We start from the raw sequence: 19,026 nt of genomic DNA on the forward strand, positions 1-19,026 counted from the left end.
TAGAAATGAGCAGAGAAATATATTTTCCTCATTGGGGCATCTGCAGCAGATACCATTTCAAAAGATAAAATTCCCTCCCCCAAGAACATCACTCATCCTTTGTCCAGAAGAATGTTGCATCACATTACAAAATGTGAGCAAACAGTTAAGAGAATCCAGGTGTTCTCATTTTCCAGAAAAAAGTGTTGGAAACAATCAACAAAATAATTTCCAAGTGGCCTCGCTAAAAAAAATGGAGACATCTGTGTTTACTGAATGATATTTGCTGATTTCATGTCTGAAGAGTTTTTCTCAAGTGTGCCACTATAAGTGGAAATGATAATTAATTGCAACATCACAGCTTGAGAAACATAAGAACCAAGAGGAGTAGGCAATTTCGCCCCTCAAGTCTGCTTCACTGTTTGATACGATCATGACCAATCTCACCTCAGTCTCAATGCCACTTTCTTGCCCGTTTTTCATACCCCTTCAACCCATTACTAATGGACAATGTCTATCACCTCCTTAAATTTATTCATGCCCCAACATCTACCACACTCTGGGGGAGAGAATTCCATAGATTTGACAAAAGTAATTCATCTCGGTTTTAAATCTATTAAACTTTATGCTAAAATTATGACATCTGAATTGCCTTACATGGAGAAACATCCTATGTCTACTTTGTCAATCACCTTTAAAATCTTACGTATCCCAATTAATCTCCTCTCATTCTTCTAAACTCCAGTGTGTACAGGTCTAAATTCTCAATCTCTCTTCAATGGACAAAGTTCTTATTTCTCCAATCATTCTAGTGATCCTCCTCTGAACTGCTTCTATTGCATCTACAACCCTCCTCGGGGGGGGGGGAGGGACAAAAACTGTACATAATATTCTAGGTGTAGTCTCACTAATACCTGTACAGCAATACTTCCCTGCTTTTATACTTTATTCCTGTAGCAGTAAATGGCAAAGCTCCATTTGCCTTCCTTATTACCTGCTGTACTTGCAGACAAGTTTTCTGTGATTCATGGACATCCAGACTCCCATTTACTCAGGGTTCACTCTATTCATCGCAAGCATTCTTACAGCCAATTTGATCATAAAATGAGCCCTGATCACAAGACTGAGGCCAAAGCTCCACATACCAATTCTTCCATGGTACTATTTTTGAAGCATGGGAGTTCTCCCTGATGCTCTGGCCAACATTTATCTTCTCGACCAGCTTTAGTAGAAGACACCATCCCCCCCCAATAAATCCAATTAATCTGTAATACTTGCCATGTGCAAATTCGCTTCCACATCCATTGGCTTTGAGAGTTTTGGACCACCCGAAGTGATTACCGGCAGGAAATGACAGTTGTCAGCTTGATTTATACAAAGAGGAATGACTGCAAACATATAACAAGTGAGAATAAAGGGAAGAAACAGAAAATAAAGAAACACTATAAGAACAAATTCGCTGCAAAATACTTTAGCGTTGTTGGAGATGCACTCATCCAGACAAAGAATATTCCACCATATTCCAGCTGGTGACTTTTCTGTGGTGGTCAGAGTTTGTGGATACACATGAAGCAGGTGACAATTGGCAAAACCTGACATAATTACCTACATTAAAAAAGAGTTTACACTCTGCACATGGCGTATTATTGCCAATTCTGGGTTTAACACTTTAAAAAGGAAGTGAAGGCATTGGAAAGGATCCATGAAAGATTTGCTAGAGTGGTTCCAGAAAGGAGGAGTCAATGTTACAATGTGAAGGAGCTGCGGATGTTCTCCTTACAGCAAAGAAGAATTGATAGAGGTATTTCAATATCTGTTTTGGATAAACAAGTAAATACAGAGTAACCATTTTAAGTGATTAAAAGTTCAATAAGCAGAGGGCACAGATTTAAGAAATTTGGCAGAAGAACCAGATACAACATAAGGAAAAGTCCTTTTATATAATAAATGATAATAATTTGGAGTGCAATACCTGATGACTTTCTAGTCATTTCAGAAAGGAATTCAGTAAGTATTTGAAATAGAAATTCTTGGCCAGTATATGGGAAAAAGAATGAGATGTGGGAGTGGAATTATCTAGACTGCGCTCCAAAAATGTCAGTCTGGACATGATGGGAGGCATTCTGTGTTACTCTATGCTACAGGAAGAGTTCATAGAAATAGTGGCACTATGCCTCATAATCTGTTGGAGTGACAGAGAAGTCCCAAAATTCCACTATTTAAAGAAAAAAAAATCAAAAATGAACATAAAAAACAATTATTTACAACTCCATTGTCTTAACAATTTATTGTCTGCCTTCCACTCTATAAAATATACTGTTCAAATAAACACGTATTAAAGTTACATCAGCTTAATTTCAAAACCACACATCGGCTGTTGTCATCGGTGTCTGACTTCCTCTGGCTGTAAATCGCTCTGGGATGCCTTTCGTTGCGAAGGTCTTTCAAAAGAAATAAAAGTTACTTTTGATAGTGTGTGTTATTGGCAGTTACTCTGGCGATGGAAGTTAATGTCTCTCGCTGTCAAAATGTCTGCTTCTTTATATCCCCAGTATTGGATCGTCTCATTGGTTTGATGTTGGCAAAACAATACATTCAAAATAGATGGGTTTTTAGTATCCTAGGGCATAATTTAAACTGATTGGTTCAATTCGAATTGTTGTAAAAATAGCAACCAAAACTCAGGTATGCGTTTCACAGACAAATGTTACATATTTTCAAATCTCCAGTACACTCATACTGCTAGTTGGTTACATGACAGGTGCGTGCAAGCTCTGTGCAAAACAGCTTTCACGCTCTCAAAGGTACAGTACACACCTTCAACTTGATAACATTATATTGAATCACAAATAAGTTACAACATAGACAATTAGATTATAAAACTGGCTTCTATGATGGCGTTTACAGTCCATGGAACCTTCTCCCATACGTTTCAAATTCTTCCCTCACTCCCTACTGTGGTCTATCTACTGTACCTCCTTCTCTGTGTGCTCCCATATTAATCTTGCTGTGCAAAAAATACCTTAATGGGGGATTGACAAGAGTCATTTGTAGAATTTTAAACTAATAACTTTAAATATATTATGCTTCTGCTATTACATTGCTTTAAACCGAGATTCCATTTATATGTCTAGCCCCTTCCATGCAGAATAGCCTGCCAATTAGATTGCTCACTGGTTTCCTTGTTCTGGCAATATATTCAACTGAGATAAGTTATTGTATTTATAGCAGTCTAACTAAAATTAGAATTGGATAGAAACATATCTATTGCTTTGTTGAATACCTGCTTGTCTAAATACCTGTTTAATAATTCCTTGTGTGTTGCTTTGAATACATCAAGAAATATTTACAGTAGTTTCAGATTTACTGAAACTTAAGTTCCTGTCATTTATTTAACTCTTTCTTATATGCACATATATTGTAGATCCACATAAAAAGGTGAATTGTTGTTACTTTATGCCAGCAGCAACAGTGTCAATAAAACATTTGAGTTTCAATTGAATGTACTTTTCAAACTTTGCAAGGTAACAGACTTCTTTCTGAATAGAAAAAGGTGGGAAAACTCAGTAGGCCTAGCAGCATCTGCAGAGAGAAAGCGCAGTTAATGTTGCCTCATCTTCAGAGCAAATATTTTATTGAAAACCAAAATAAGCAAAGAATACTTCTTTCACAATTGACTTGAACTTTCAGGACCCCTGCCGGTTGAAACAATGTACTGCCATTAATATAATGAGCCAACAATGCAACTTAAACTTGAACCAACTGTTTGAATACAACTCAGTTAGACAATGGGCCTCTGTGACAACTTTTGAAAAGACATCTGAAATTAAGCTTTGTAAAACTCAAATGATACTCATCTATGGGTTTTAAAAGCTTTTTTAAAAAATTTTGCTGAAAACTTAGTATCCTATAACAATGTAACCAACAAATGGTTCTGTATCATGTTTTAAAGTCATTTTCAGTTATTTAAAACTGGGTGGTTATCTGAGTAATGTTTAGCTTTAAGATAAACCTACCTTCGACTGTATTATTAAAACTAGACCAGTTATTTGAATATACCAAAAATCATATTTGTAATGGAAAGGTTTTAAAGTTTCTTTCTAAAATTTGATCCAGTTGTGTTGGTCCATGACAGATTTTCTGTTGGTTACAATACAAAAGGAGTTTGAGGAGGATATTCAGGGAGAAGAACCTCATGAAGAGTTATTCACCTAATTAGCACCCAGATATCAATAAAACCAAAAGAAAAACCTCCAATGTTGGAGTATGTTACTCTTGTAAAATCTGCTGTTCCATTTAATCAAGGCTTGATAATTCAAGATCTTGCACTCAGATTTGATTTAATCTAATTAGACGAATGAAGCAATATGCCAAACTGGGAGTTATTGGTGAGGTTTGAATTATCAAGTAATTTTAATTAAAGACTAAGTGAATTAAGAGGAATACATTGAGGAGTGATTTTAAATCAAACTTTGTACACCCTTCCAGCTTAAAATAAGAACACTTTACTCTTGTCAAGTTAGTAATTTAAAATAAATTGAAAGGTCATGGATCTAAAAACTGTACTTGCAAAGAATTTATCAAGTTGAATAACTAAATTAACTATGACTTTCTTTTATAAAGTGTCAACTGCTTTGTCAGTTCTGCAGATTGCTTGCTGTTCAGGACTGTAAACACCATTTGAGAAGCTTCGATTTTCTAAGTGACATTTTGAAAGGGTAGCCTTGGGTAGCAATAGGAAATAGTGTAGCTCACTGACAGGACACCCCATTCCAGTTGCTTGGAATTATTTATGGCTATAACATTTCAATCAAAGAGAATGAAAAAGTGAGAACCTTCTCTTAAGCCTCTTCATATCAACAGGGAAGAATCTTTAATTGGAAGAGACATACATGCGAGCACATTGCCTGTAGTGAGGAAGGGTAGGAAGCAATATTTAGAAAAATCTTGTAGCACACAACACAGGATGGGAGGCTGCATGGGAGACCAGAAAACAAAGACATACAGGAGAAGGTAATAAATGCTCATCTAATTCATTGTATGCATCTGGAGAACAACACACAATACACTGTAAGATGCTTTGTCCTGTCCTTTTACTGTTGAGAAAATGTCTAACCTTCCCAGTTCTCTAGAAGACTAGAATATAATGCCTCCAAAAGTTCAGTCAGCCCGTGTGAAGGATCCGGTACATTCAAGTTTAAACGACCAACTCCTTCAGAATTAGCAGATTCATAATCACAATAGTTCTTAACTTTTTTAAAGGATATGTATATTTCATTTCTTAAATAAAAACTGAATATAACCAGGCACAGTACATCAATTTCTCAGATTATTCAACCTCTCCCTACAGCCTATGCAGATTTTACAGATATTGTTGAGGAATCGGGACAGCTGCAGAAGGATTTGGACATGCTAGGAGAGTGGACGAAGATGTAGCAAATGGAATACATATGGGAAAGTGCATGATTATGCACTTTGGGAAGTGGGTAAAAGAGTCTACATGAGGAAAGGCTTCAGAAATCTGAAGCACAAAGGGACTTGGGAGTTCTAGTTCAGGATTCTCTTAAGGTAACTATGCAGGTTCAATGGATAGTTAGGAAGTCAAATGTAATGTTAGGATTTGATTCAACAGGGCCAGAACAGAAGAGCAGAGATGCACTGCTGAGCTTGTATAAACCCTTCTCAAGCCACATTTGGAATACTGAGAGGAATTTGGGCCTCATATCTTAGGAAGGATGTACTGACATTGGAGGGGATCCAGAGGAGATTCACAAGAATGATCTCAGGAAATGAAGGGCTCATCATATGAGGAACTGCTGAAGACTCTGGATCTGCATTCGGAGTTTAACAGGATGAGGGAGAGATCAGATTGAAACTTGCAGAATAGTGAGAGGCATGGACTGAGTGGATATGGAGATGATGTTTCCACTAGTAGGAGAGACTGGGACCTGAGGGCATAGCCTCAGTGAGGGGACGACCCTTTAGAACTGAGATAAGGACAAGTGTCTTCAGCCAGAGGGTGGTGAATCTGTGGAACACCTTGCTGCAGAACGCTGTGGAGGCTAAGTCACTGAGTGTACTTAAGACACAGATAGATATGTTCTTGATTAATAAGGGAAACTCGGATTACGGGGAGAAGGAAGGAGAATGGGGTTGAGAAACATAGCCACAATTGAATGGTGGAGCAGACTCGATGGGCTGAATGGCCTAATTCTGCTTCTCCATTTTATGGTCTATAGATAAACTACAAAGGAATTTAAAAAAAATCAAAACATCAGAATACTCAATATAGGTGCTTCTCCATATTATAACTAGAACACAACTTAGGATTTGCAGAATTGTATTAAAAACCATTTTATTAGGTAAATTGGATGAACCTAATTTCATAGTTTTCTGATCCAAGACAATGGGATCCTATTATTAACAACTTACCTGCTTAAAAAGGAATTCAGGACACACATTCATCTGACAAATATTTCTTTTATAGTTAAAATTACAATGAGTGTTGCAGCTTGCTACAAAACCAATTTACTTGGTCTAACCTGTGAATGTTAAATTTATTAAACATATTAATTGCATATTAAGAGCAAGTCATAAATTTGGCACTTCCTGTTGGTGAAAGCCCTTTTCACATTCTATCCCAAGTCATCAGATCTTCAAATCACTTAACACCATATATTCAGTATTGTTCCTTCTTTTAAAAAAAAAGATGACAGTAAAAGTAAGGATGCCCAGTTGCAGTTACCTAAACAGTAACATACTTAAATTGCCATCAATGTCAGGGATTGACTTTGTGCAATAAGTTTTGTTTTAGATAGCCAATAGCAACAACTATCTGAATTCATATGGCAGTAAAACTACACAAAGTACTTTACGAAGATGTTACCAAACATCATTTGACATTAAAACTATAGCAGTTATAATTACTGAACAGTAAAAGCTTTCTGAAAGAGGTATATTTTAAAGATGTCCTTAAATGCTGGGAAAAGAGATGGATCATTTTAGGCATTGGAATTCCAGAGCTTAGATCTTAAAAAAACTAAAGACACAGCCACATTTAGGGGGACTGACTAAATTTGGGAATGCTCAAGAAACCAGATCAGAAGAGTGCAGAGATTTCAAGAAATTTCTGAGTCTATAAAGTATTACAGAAGGGGCCAGGTCATAGGGGGGATTGCAAACAAAGATGAGAATTTAAAACAAGTTTGTTCACAGGCACAATATGTTTGAAGATTTGAATCAGCTGACATTAACAACTTAACAGATCTTATATCTGTCACAAAGAATTCATTAAGTAACTCAGGAGGTGACACATCCTCCAAACTCAAATCTCCATTTCTTCCAAAACACAGCCACTTTTTTTTCTTCCAAGCGTTCGTTTCAATCTCCAGACGCAACTTAGCAACAGGGCTGGGAGAATTCCATTTAGGTTACACTTCAGATCTCAGCCAAAAATTAATTTGTACAATCACAAATATAAACTCTTCTGTGGAAAATCATAATCAGGCATATTACAGAAGATTGGTTCTATTCGTTATTCTATTAATTGGTAGCCTTAATCATATTTGAGTAATAACCCAACGTAGATTTATTATACAGATTAAAATGGACTTATTGCCAAAAATAAATTCTTAAGGATATTCACAGTCCTACATCTATGAATTTTCTCATATAAAATATTGCAAATTATTTAAGAAAAAAAACTATACTGAACAATTTGATCATTTTATTGGTACACAGTTCCTCAGAAAATACTTTCTGGATGAAAGAACTTCTAAATCATGCCTCCCGAAGTCTAAGAAGATGGACTCAATTTGAAGAGCATTCATTAAACAAGCCAACTCTGACCTGGGATGGTGGCCAGTTTTGTGTTTGCGATTAACTGAACATTGAACCAGTACAAAATGTCACATACAACAGGAGGATTATTGGTTTGGGAAACAGTAGCCACTCAATTAACACCATATTCACAAACATGCAGTCACTCCACCACCAATGCTTAGTAACAGCAGGGTGTATTATCAATAAGATGCACTAAAGATTCACTAAAGATCCTCAGACCATACCAACAACCAGTACCATCTAGAGTGAGAAGTGCAATGGATAAATTGGAACAACATGACCTACAGGTTCTCCTCTAAGCCACACAACATCCTGACTTGGAAACATATTGTTGTTCCTTCAGTGTCATTGTGTCAAATTCCTGCCACTCCCTCCTTAACTGTACCTATACCAAATGAACTGTAGCAAATCAAGAAGGCAATTCAGTCCTAACTTTTCAAAGGCAACTAGGGATGGGCAATAAAATGCTGGGTCAGGCAGTGACATCCATGTTCCATGAGTAAATTATTAACAAGGAACATTGCTTGAAGCTTTCTGATCTTTTGTGCAGGCAAGTCTGAATCTGCCTAGATTGCATTAATATAGCAGGCAGAAACACAACATCCGCTTAACTCAACTGCTGAAATGGAATAAATCCGTACGATATATGTTACCTCTGATGCTGATAGCCCAACTTAAATGTGATAATTAGCAGGAGGTACAAATTGAAATTTACAATGTCAAACCAGCTCTAAAAGATTCTGCAGATATCATGGCACAGAGTTTCCTAAGGTCAGATCACAATTTCTACTCTGCTGGACTCTACACAATCACTAATACAGCAGACTCTAAGGCAACTGGTCAGGATTTTGACAATTCCAATGGGTAATTTCCCTACACCCAGTAGTCTCTAAAACTCATTGAAATTAGATAGTTACCCAGGCAAGGTTAGACAACAAAAAAAACCTCGCCTCACTCGTTTTAGTACAAATAGAAATGAAAAGTGCTGGAGGAACTCAGTAGGACTCGCAGCATCTGAAGAGAGAAACAGAGTTAACATTTCCAATCCCATTACTCTGATACAGAAGCAAACACTTCCACAGAGGCTGTCAGACATGCTGAGTTTCTCCAGAACTGTTCTTATTTCAGATCTTCAGGATCCACAGTACTTTGCTTATATTTGAGTGTTAAACAGATCAATTTACCTCTGCTTTTAATGATGAGTGCTGGAGAAACTTAGCAGTTTGGTAGTATCCATGGACAGAAACAGTTAACGTTTCCATTCAGATGATAATTCTATGGAACTGTTCAGAATAATTTTTGATGAAGTCATTGGCCTCAAAACGTTAACCGCTTCTCCACAGACTTGCTGACGAAACTGGTTCTTACTGATCTGAGAGTCTTCTTTTGCTCATCTGTAAAATGATAGCACTGTTGATCACACTTATCATGCAGCAATTGCTTAGCAATAACCTGCTCACTAACACCCAGTAAGGATTCTGAGAGGCCCACTCAGTTCCTGACCTTATTACAACCTTACTTCAAAAATTGCCAAAAGATCTGAATTCCAGAGGTGAAGCAAGAGTGTCTGCCCTTGATACCAAGGCTTCACTTGACTGGATGTGGCATCAAAGAGCCCAAGCAAAACTGAAGATAATGGAAAACTGTAAACTCTCCACTGGTCAGCACCATACATGGCACAAAGGGAGATTGCTGTAGCAGTCAGATGTTAGTCATCTTAGCTCCAGGAGTTCCTTGGGGTGGCACGTCCTACGCTCGACCATCTCCAGCTCCTTCAATGATCTTCCCTCCATCATAAGGTCAGAAATGGGAATGCTCGCTGATGATTCCTTAATAGTCAGCATGAATAAAGACTCAAGTACCGAAGCAGTCCATGTCCGCTAAAATCTAGATCAGACCCAAGTTTGGGTTGAAAAGTGGCAAGTGACATTCACACCACAAAAGTGTCATGCAATGATAATCTCCAGCAAGAAAGAATTTGACCATTGGCTCTTGGATTACCATCACAATTGTCCACTATCCATATCTTGGGTTTACCATTGATCAGAAACTGAACTAGCCATATAGTTACAGAGACTACAAATACAAAAAAAAAACACACATCATGACTCCCCAAAACCTGTCCATCATTTGCAAAGCAAAAGTCAGGTGTGTGATGAAAAACCTCCCACTTCCCAGGATAAGGACAATTCCAACAACACTCAAGACACAATATAGGATAAAGCAGCTCACTTGATTGGCTCATCCACAAATTTTCACTCCCATCACCACTGTCACTCAGCAACAGCAGTACATTCCAATTGCAAGGTACACAGCAGAAATTCATCAAGGTTTCTTAGACGGCAGCCTCCAAACCCATGACTACTACCATCTCGAAGGACAAGGACAGCAAATACATTGGAACACCACGACTTGAAAGTTCTCCTTGAAGCCACTCACCACCCTCTTTTAGAAATATATCACTATTTCTTCATAGATCAAATTGTGGTTGCGGTTGTACCTATGCTAAATGGATTATAGGGGTCCAAGATGGCAGCTCACCACTGTCTTCTCAAGGACAACTAAGGATGAGCAATAAATACTGGCCGAGTCAGTGACACCCACATCCCACGAGGATATAACAGAAGGAAAAAAAACTCTCCAAATTTGGCTGAAAATTCCAGATGTTAGCAAGGAGGAAATTACAGACCAACAGTACTGTGCGCGCCAGTGTCTTTTCCAATAACGTTATTAGACTCTATAGGTGATTTCAGAGGACATTTAAGAGTAAATCACAATTCTATTGATCTGGAGTGGAGTCATACATAAGTCAGACCAGGTGAGGATGACAGACTTTCCTTCCCTAATGGACATCAGAGAACCAGATTAAATTTTACAACAACGATTTCATGGTCAACAATGGACTTATTTTTAGTTCCACACTCATTAATGGAATTCAAACATCACGACCTGCCATGTTGAGTTTGCTTGTCCCCAGGGCATTTGCACACATCTCTGGGATTACTTGTCCAGTAATAATAACATAATGCCACCTCCCATATGAATAAAAAAACAAAATGAAATGCAATATAATGTCCTATTGTTTTTGAAGAGCAAAATAATATTTTAAAATGGCATGAATCCAGTAAACTAAAACAATTAACAGATAGGGTTTGCTAATCATTTCTTGGAAGCACTTAGATCTCAAAGTGGAGCACCATTTTCACAGGATACAGAAGTTCCCTTGTAACCGTAATACACAAATTCAGCCTACACAATTTAGCATCAAAACTTGAGGGAACAAACATTTTTGCCAAATTATTATTAAAGAAAGAATTCTTTAGGCATGGAGGTGGAGGCAGTGGAAAAAGAGGTCAACATCTTGACATGTGCGAAATGCATTGACATGTGGGCATGGTGGAACGAAGGAGAGTCTGTTGCTGAAGACTGACTGTCCTCAGTGAGAGGGCAGGTCTGGGGGAGATGGGAGGGCTTGGGTCTGGGGTTTTGTGTTGAACTGGAGTTGGGAGCAAGTGTGGAGATGTTGCCAGAGTGGGTATGCGTATGGAAACGGTCATGTGATCAGCAAAGTTGTCAGCAGGAGTAATGGTGCAATGCATGACATTGGCAGCAGTTGTGGAGGCGGCCTGGTTGGTGGAAATAATGTGATCCTCTGTGACAGTGGGAGTGGCAGGAGCAACTGTGCGGTTTATGGATTCCGGTGGATTCAGGAGGGTGTCAGGGGTAGGATCTGGAATGGTTGAGGTGCTCTCAATCTGGAGGTAATTACGAGAGTTTAGTGTACTTATGCTGTTTGATGTCCAGTAGGGTGGAGAAAAAGCATTGGTTCAGGGTGTGGATCCTTCCAAGGATGAAGAACAGTACAGGTCCTTTGCAGGTCTGGGAAAGCAAGCCATGAGCTGGGAAACCTGAGGGAGAAATGTTTCTGTAGGCTTCAGAGGCACTTTAGATAGCGGTTGTCACAGTTTGGTTCAAGTTGAGCCGGTCTAAATGTTGTCTTGAGTCCATATCGGATAAGCCAGCTACCTAGACAGGTGCTGAGGAAGGCGACGTGGCTGTAGTAGCAGGATTATTTCAGGGTGCAGTCAAAGAACTTCAGGGGTGGATGAGATGACCAGGGGTCTGTCACAGAATCACAGATGGAAAATCATTTTGATTTTAAATTTCTTTAAAGATTTTCACTTATGTGGAGTTAATTATGAGAAACAGCTGGTCAGAAAAAGTGGAATTCAAAAGCATTGGACCTGATACTATTGCCAAAATGATGAGGCTAATAATAATCACTGATATTTATTTGCAAATAGTACAGCAACATCAGACAAGAGGCAGTTGGATAGCTAAATGCAGATATTCAGAAATTGCTGATAGAGTGGCATCACTCTGCTGTTAGCTTTCCAAGAATGTTGTTTTGCAACCTATCTTACTATTGAGCCAAAATGAATGTTAGAAGTTGATGTATTGCATGATAGATACAACGTGAACTCACCACAAAGTAGATTTGTCTCTCTACAGAAATAAACCAACTTTTAATGGTGCAATTAACATGAAACACTGCAAATCAACTTCATTAGTACTTAAAATTGACTATCATATATTTGGAATCTCATTCCTTCAAAAGATTTTTTAAAAAAGTATACACCATTTCACTTTCCTTTTCTTTCTCTCTTCCCTAACCCAAGTAACTCTTCTCCATTTTGTTTCCAGTACTTGATGCGACATTGAGAATTTGAACCTCTGTTTCAGTTTCTGTGCTTTTTTTATTTCACAATCTTTCAACTGGACTGGTTAAGAGGAATTGTCCACTCAGACTGTTTGCCTCATATCATTATCAGCTTTTACTTTCAGTAACTTGCCAGACACAAAGATATTAAAAATCTAAACACATGAAGAAAGGTTTAACTCATGGCAGATGATGCTTTGTTGCAGCAACATTTGATCCACTGGTTATTTGGAATAGGTAGCTTTTCTTTTGAAAAAAAGTGTATATATTATTCTTGAACATTTCCTTTTAATCTAACACCAATATTAATTCATTTTCTGCTATTAGCACGAGAACGCAGTTCTTTTATTCCATGTGCAAATGGACACTTTTCTGCAATTCGAGGACATCCATCAGGATGATTTACAAAGAACCAGCAGAGACGTGTCTTACATGCTTCAGAAAGTAATTTTCTTTTCTCATCTGGTGATAGATTTTTTGTGTGCTTTTCTTTTTGTTTGTCTTGCTTTTCTTTTGACCAGTCACGGATCTGAACATTTCCATGGGCAACTACATAGAGAAGAGAGAATAAATGTGTTTTTTTCACATTTTCAACTGTTTTGCATATCCATTTTGTGACCCAGTTCTACATGGTGTTTATATGGTGATTACACCGGAGTACATTGATAAAGAGTTTTAGTACAATTGCTTTTGCACAGTAAACATTATGCATTAAAGATTGAAGTAACAGATATCTGATTAATTTGACCGTTCTTTGTCTCTGCAGTTTGGATGAAGAAAAAAAAGGTTATGTCTGTCGGTAATATTTTTATCAACAAGATCCAACTATCGAACATCTTATATTAAATACTACACTAGCGAGAAGAGTCAGTACGACAGACTTCAAACACAGAACCTAACAATGTTGTATGTTTTCTTAGTGAAAATATTTAAGTAGCTGCAGTGGAAGTTTCTTTTTCCGAGAAGTGAACAGAGGATAACTAAGTAAAAAAGTCTATTTTGATAGTTTTTGGACATTAAGTATAAAATTTCTCTCAACTTCACTACTTCTATTAAATGGGTTATCACCTTTGCAAAAGTCATGTGCAAAATCATGCATTGACCCCTTGTGCAAAAACAATGTACTGCAAATGCTCTAAGTCTGAAAAAATATAGAAATACCAAGCAGCTGGGACAGCAACTGTGAAAAAAAGAAATATAGCTAACACTTTTACAGAATTGGAAATATTTTAAGATGTAAATTTTCAGATAGATGACCAAATATTTGGTCAAAGACCTACGTTTACAGGAAGGAAGATAAAGAAAGGCATAGCTTGGACCTAAAGCAAGTGAAGGCAGAGGCAATCAATGAAAACCAACATTTAAAAATTTGAATGGATCTAGTTGTGGATCTTAAGTGGTTTAGAGTTGAAACTATCCATTTAACCTCATTCTTGCATATTCTTCAAGAGAAAAGGGGTAGTTTGCTGTTTAGCAGGGGCCATCGGTCCCTTGCCTTAAACCATGCTCTTAACCATCTGAAGTTTCTTTCACACCTCAATGTGTTACATTCTATTGGTCACAGATACATTTTGCCAGCCAGCCATTGAATTTACACCTGCAGTTGTTTGGTCTTTGTAGCAACTCTCTTTTAAAAAATGATTTTTTTGAAAAGAATGAAAGACTAAAAATGTCCACAAAGCATTTGGGATTTTGTCTCATTGTCATAAAGTTAGGAATATGAAAAATTGAATGGTTGACAGTGAAATAGAGAATTAGAACATTCATTTATATAATTAAAGCTTAAATAGAATAGGTATGAAAAGAAAAAGTAAAATCCAACACCAAAGATAGAAAACAAATCATTGCTGAACCTGGTCAGAACCTATTTGTTTCTGATCACATTTTGCCTGATTATGTCCATATAAGAATGCATAAAACATAAACACAGATATAATAAAAATAAAGCTGTGAACCTATGTAAACCGGAGGGAAAAATAAAGCCGGGTGGGTTAGAGTGATTATAAAGTAAGACCTGTTAACCATACCTTCAAACACCTGACAATTGTTTCTCAACAGGGTTTGTAACCCTCCACATTCTTTTTTTAATTTTTGTAATGTATCACAGTCCAGAAGATCTGCTACATTTTTAAGAGACAGGGTTCCTGATAAAAAAAAACAAATGTTACAAATGGTAATTCAAATCACAACACAGACATGCATTTATGCAATGTCATAATTTTAAGGCATTCTAAATCACTTTACAGCAGATTAAGAACTTCCTAACAAATTACTGCTAAAACGTAGAAGTACAGCAACACGTTTGCATGCATAAAGCTCCAATAAACAGCTTGACATTTGGTAATTATACTCTGGTAACATTTCACAAAGATCAAGTAGGCATTTATACCTAAACCACCAACATACACACTTGAATTTTGAATCAATCAGGTTAGCTAGTTCAATAAACTTAATATTTCAAGAAATAAATATAAAGTCTAAAATTAAAGCTTAAAATAAATGGTTATAATTTTACTTTACGATGGCCCACAAAAATGGTAGTAAAGATGCTGGTTTCACAACTCTGCAACCATTAGACAGCCAAACTTCAATTCACTTACAATAATCAGTTTTCTCAGCTCTTAAGTAGACTGATTGATAGGCAGCAATGACACCCAACAAACTATTAATAGAAAGCTGAGTAAGCCACATTACGTTTATCAAGAAAACATTACGTCACATCTCCACTTCATCAGTCCTCAATTTTATTAAGTTCATTAAGGGGAATCATGATAAGCACAAGGTGGAACAACAGAAGAAGAGAGTTAGGTGAAGAGAAGTGAAGGATGCTTTTGTGGAGTACTAGTTTTGGTAAAGACCATTTATGACAAATGGCTTATTCCTATGTAGCAAGATCAACAAATAGTTTGTCAGAGGGCTTCCAATTTATGCACAAGTTTGATACAATGGATATTCAAATTCAAGTGAAGCTCAGAACAAGGGCTCATTAATATGACGACTACTAATAGCTCAACATTGCTGAGAAAGGCACACATTGAAGATGCTTTTCATCTAGCACTCATTATGACCAAATCAAGAATACCAAACTTTGAATGATCACTAAAGTAAGACGTAAAGAACTGCAAGTGCTGTAAATTTGAAACAAAAAGAGTGTGCTGGAGAAATATTGCAAGTCAGACAGCATTCCCTATGGTTGCTGCCAGACCTGCTGCTTCGGAAGACTCTCAATCTTCTTTGAGGAAAAAAAAAACTCATCTCTGTCCAAAATGATTGGCAGTTTATTTTTAAACAAAACAATCCCTTGATTCTCCATAGAAAGAAGCATCCTTTCACACCCACCATGTCAAGAACCTTCAACATCTTATGTTTCAATTACATCACCTCAGTCTCTTCTAAACTCGTTAATAGGAGCCTAGCCAGTGCAATGCTTCTTCAGAAGACAACCCATCAGGTTAAAGTACCAGTCTAGCAAACCTTCTCTGTATTATTGTCAATGCATCTGCATCCTTCCCTAGCAATGGATATCAATTCTGTCCCCACTGTACTCCAGATATGGTCCTCACCAATGCCTTGCAAAATAATTTCACTACTTTTGTATTCAACTCAATGCAATAAAAATTACATTCTATTATCTTCCCTAATTATTTTCTGCGTACTAACCCTTTGCAATTCACTCACTAGGACAATTAGATCCCTCTGCAATATTTCTACATTTATAAATTATGCTTTTTTATTCTTCCTGTTGTTGGGGAGATTTCACTGGGGTGTTTAATGTAGGGCTAGGGAGGGTGACACTAGTTCTGCAACAGACACTTCTAGTTCAGCCCTGAAATGGTTAACAACAGCCAAGCGAGCTGCTGCTGGCGACTGCATGACTACCTGGCTGGAGCTTGTAAGGGATATGCATAATGTTAATTAAATCTTGGAGCCTGTAAATACCAGCCAGTATCAATTGCCCCATCGAAACTCGGGATTAATAAAGAAACCGATCGGAATCTGTAACTGTTAGACAAGTGTGAATTGCTCTATCGGAACCTGTAACTGTTAAGTGTGAATGGCTCTATTTAAGTCTAAAGTTGATAAGTGTAATTGTCAATTTAGTTAAACTGAAACTATTGAAAATGGCTAGCCTGTCAGACGCATAGTAATTCCTTGACACAATGGACTATTGAATACGGGATCGGAACCGCTCCCGGGGATGGCTGAGCCATTGTCAAGCACAGCAGGAGCTGGACAGGCACTTCGATGCGGCCAATAGGAGGACGGATCCCCAGCGCGCGCAGATGAATGGACCAATGGGGAAGGCGAACTGACCGGGGACTCCAGGCAGCACGAAGTATAATTGTGTCAAGTTTGAACGAGAAGGGAGAACGCCTTCTCCAACGAATGCATGCTTGTAGATTCGTTGTACCAGTTAAGATTCTGTGAATAATCGGCTGTCTGCGTCTAACCATAGTTGCCAGTGTGAGTCTCTCCTTCCGAAAGAACACGCAAAGACGGGACCCCGCGGGTCCGTCTTAACACTGTCAAAACTGACAATTTTCATCATCCTAAAATGGATTCAAATGCCAGATCTTTGTAAAATCAATTAACCTATACTTATCTCATTGTATACTCCTTATGTTCTCTTCACAACATAATTCCTTAGTAACTTTGTGTCTAACTAAATTTTCAATCCCTTCATTTGAGTCAGAGCCTTAGCACTGAGTCCTGTGGCACACCACATCACAGTGAGTCATAGAGTCAGAGATGCACAGCACGGAAACAGACCCTTTAGTCCAACTTGTCCATGCTGACCAGATATCTCAGCCTAATCTAGTCCCACTTGCCAGCACCCTCTAAACTCTCTGCTCGAATACCGATCCAGATGCCTTTTAAATGTTGTAATTGTACCAGCTCATACCACTTTCTCTGGCAGTTCATTCCATACATGCACCATCCTCTACGGGGTAAAAAAGCTGCCCCTTAGGTCTCTTTTATATTTTTCCCTCTCTCACTTTAACCTATGGCCTCTAGTTCTGGACTCCCCAACCTCAGGGAAAAAGACTTATCCATGCCCTTCATGACTTTATAAACCTTGATAAGGTCACCCCCTCAGCCTTCGACGCTCCAGGAAAAACAGCCCCAGCCTATACAACCTTTCCCAATAGCTCAAATCCGCCAACCCTGGCAACATCCTTGTAAGTCTTTCGTTTCAAGTTTGACAACACCCCTTCCGATAGGAAGGAAATCAGAATTCACACAATATTCCAAAAGTAGCCAACCAACATCCTGTACAGCCGCAACATGACCTCCCAACTCCTACACTCAATGTTCTGACCAATAAAGGAAAGCATACCAAACGCTTCCTTCACTACCCTATCTACCAGCGACTCCACTTTCAAGGAGCTATGAACCTGCACTCCAAGGTCTCTTTTTTTTTCCAGCAACACTCCCTAGGACCTTACCATTAAGTGTACAAGTCCTGCTAAGATTTGCTTTCCCAAAATGCAACACCTCGCATTTATCTAAATTAAACTCCATCTGCCACTTCTCAGCCCATTGGCCCATTTGATCAAGATCCCATTGTAATCTGAGGTAACCCTTTTTTGCTGTTCACTATACCTCCAATTTTGGTGCCATCTGTAAATTTACTAACTATGCCTCCTGTGTTAACATCCAAATCATTTATATAAATGACAAGTAGTTTTGGACCTAGCATCGATCCTTGTGGCACTCCACTGGTTACAGGCCTCCAATCTGAAAAATAACCACCCTCTGTCTTCTACCTTCGAGCCAGATCTGTATCCAAATGGCTAGTTCTCCCTGTATTCCATGAGATCAAACCTTGCTGACCAGTCTCCCATGGGGAACCTTGAACACCTTACCGAAGTCCAAATAGATCATGTCTACCGCTCTGCCCTCATCACTTGTTACTTCTTCAAAAACTCAATCAAGTTCGTGAGACATGATTTCCCATGTCATGATGACCATCCCTTTCCAAATCCTGTCCCTCAGGATTCCCTCCAACAACTTGCCCACCACCCACATCAGGCTCACCGGTCTACAGTTCCTTGGCTTGTCCTTACCACCTTTCTTAAATAGTGGTACCAGGTTAGCCAATGACTTATTTATGCTTATGTATATATACACATGTTTCTTCCAGCAAACATAAATGACCCACATTACAAGTCATTATGTTTTAAGTATATCTATTAGCACACTCACTTATTCAGCCAGTGTTACCAAATCACTAGGTTTTACAAGGGTGGACTGTTTAATAGGCCTCATACATACAGCCAAAGGAACATGATGTTTGATTTAATCAGCTAGTTATTGGGACACCTTCCACCCCGACCTCAAATTCACCTGGACAGTCTCGGACTCCTCCCTCCCCTTCCTAGACCTTTCTGTTTCTATCTCAGGCGACCGAATCAACACGGACATCTACTACAAACCAACCGACTCCCACAGCTACCTGGACTACACCACCTCCCATCCTGCCC

The 19,026-nt window shown here is 38.2% G+C and overlaps 1 protein-coding gene across 2 annotated transcripts in view; it reads right to left on the reverse strand.

The window, feature by feature from the left end:
- Positions 1-6,124: 6,124 nt before the first annotated feature.
- The window catches only part of trmt44 (tRNA methyltransferase 44 homolog), a 65,182-nt gene continuing 52,280 nt past the window's right edge, over positions 6,125-19,026 (reverse strand). For both annotated transcript variants that reach the window (XM_043698693.1, XM_043698686.1), the window contains 2 exons: positions 14,569-14,685; positions 6,125-13,090 (listed from right to left, as the gene is read on the reverse strand). In XM_043698693.1, coding sequence (XP_043554628.1) covers positions 12,852-13,090; positions 14,569-14,685 — 356 coding nt within the window. In that variant the 3' untranslated portion in view covers positions 6,125-12,851. The remainder of the gene's footprint in view (positions 13,091-14,568; positions 14,686-19,026) is intronic.

This window comes from Chiloscyllium plagiosum, chromosome 1 (genome assembly GCF_004010195.1).
Source record: "Chiloscyllium plagiosum isolate BGI_BamShark_2017 chromosome 1, ASM401019v2, whole genome shotgun sequence".
Lineage (NCBI taxonomy): Eukaryota > Metazoa > Chordata > Chondrichthyes > Orectolobiformes > Hemiscylliidae > Chiloscyllium > Chiloscyllium plagiosum.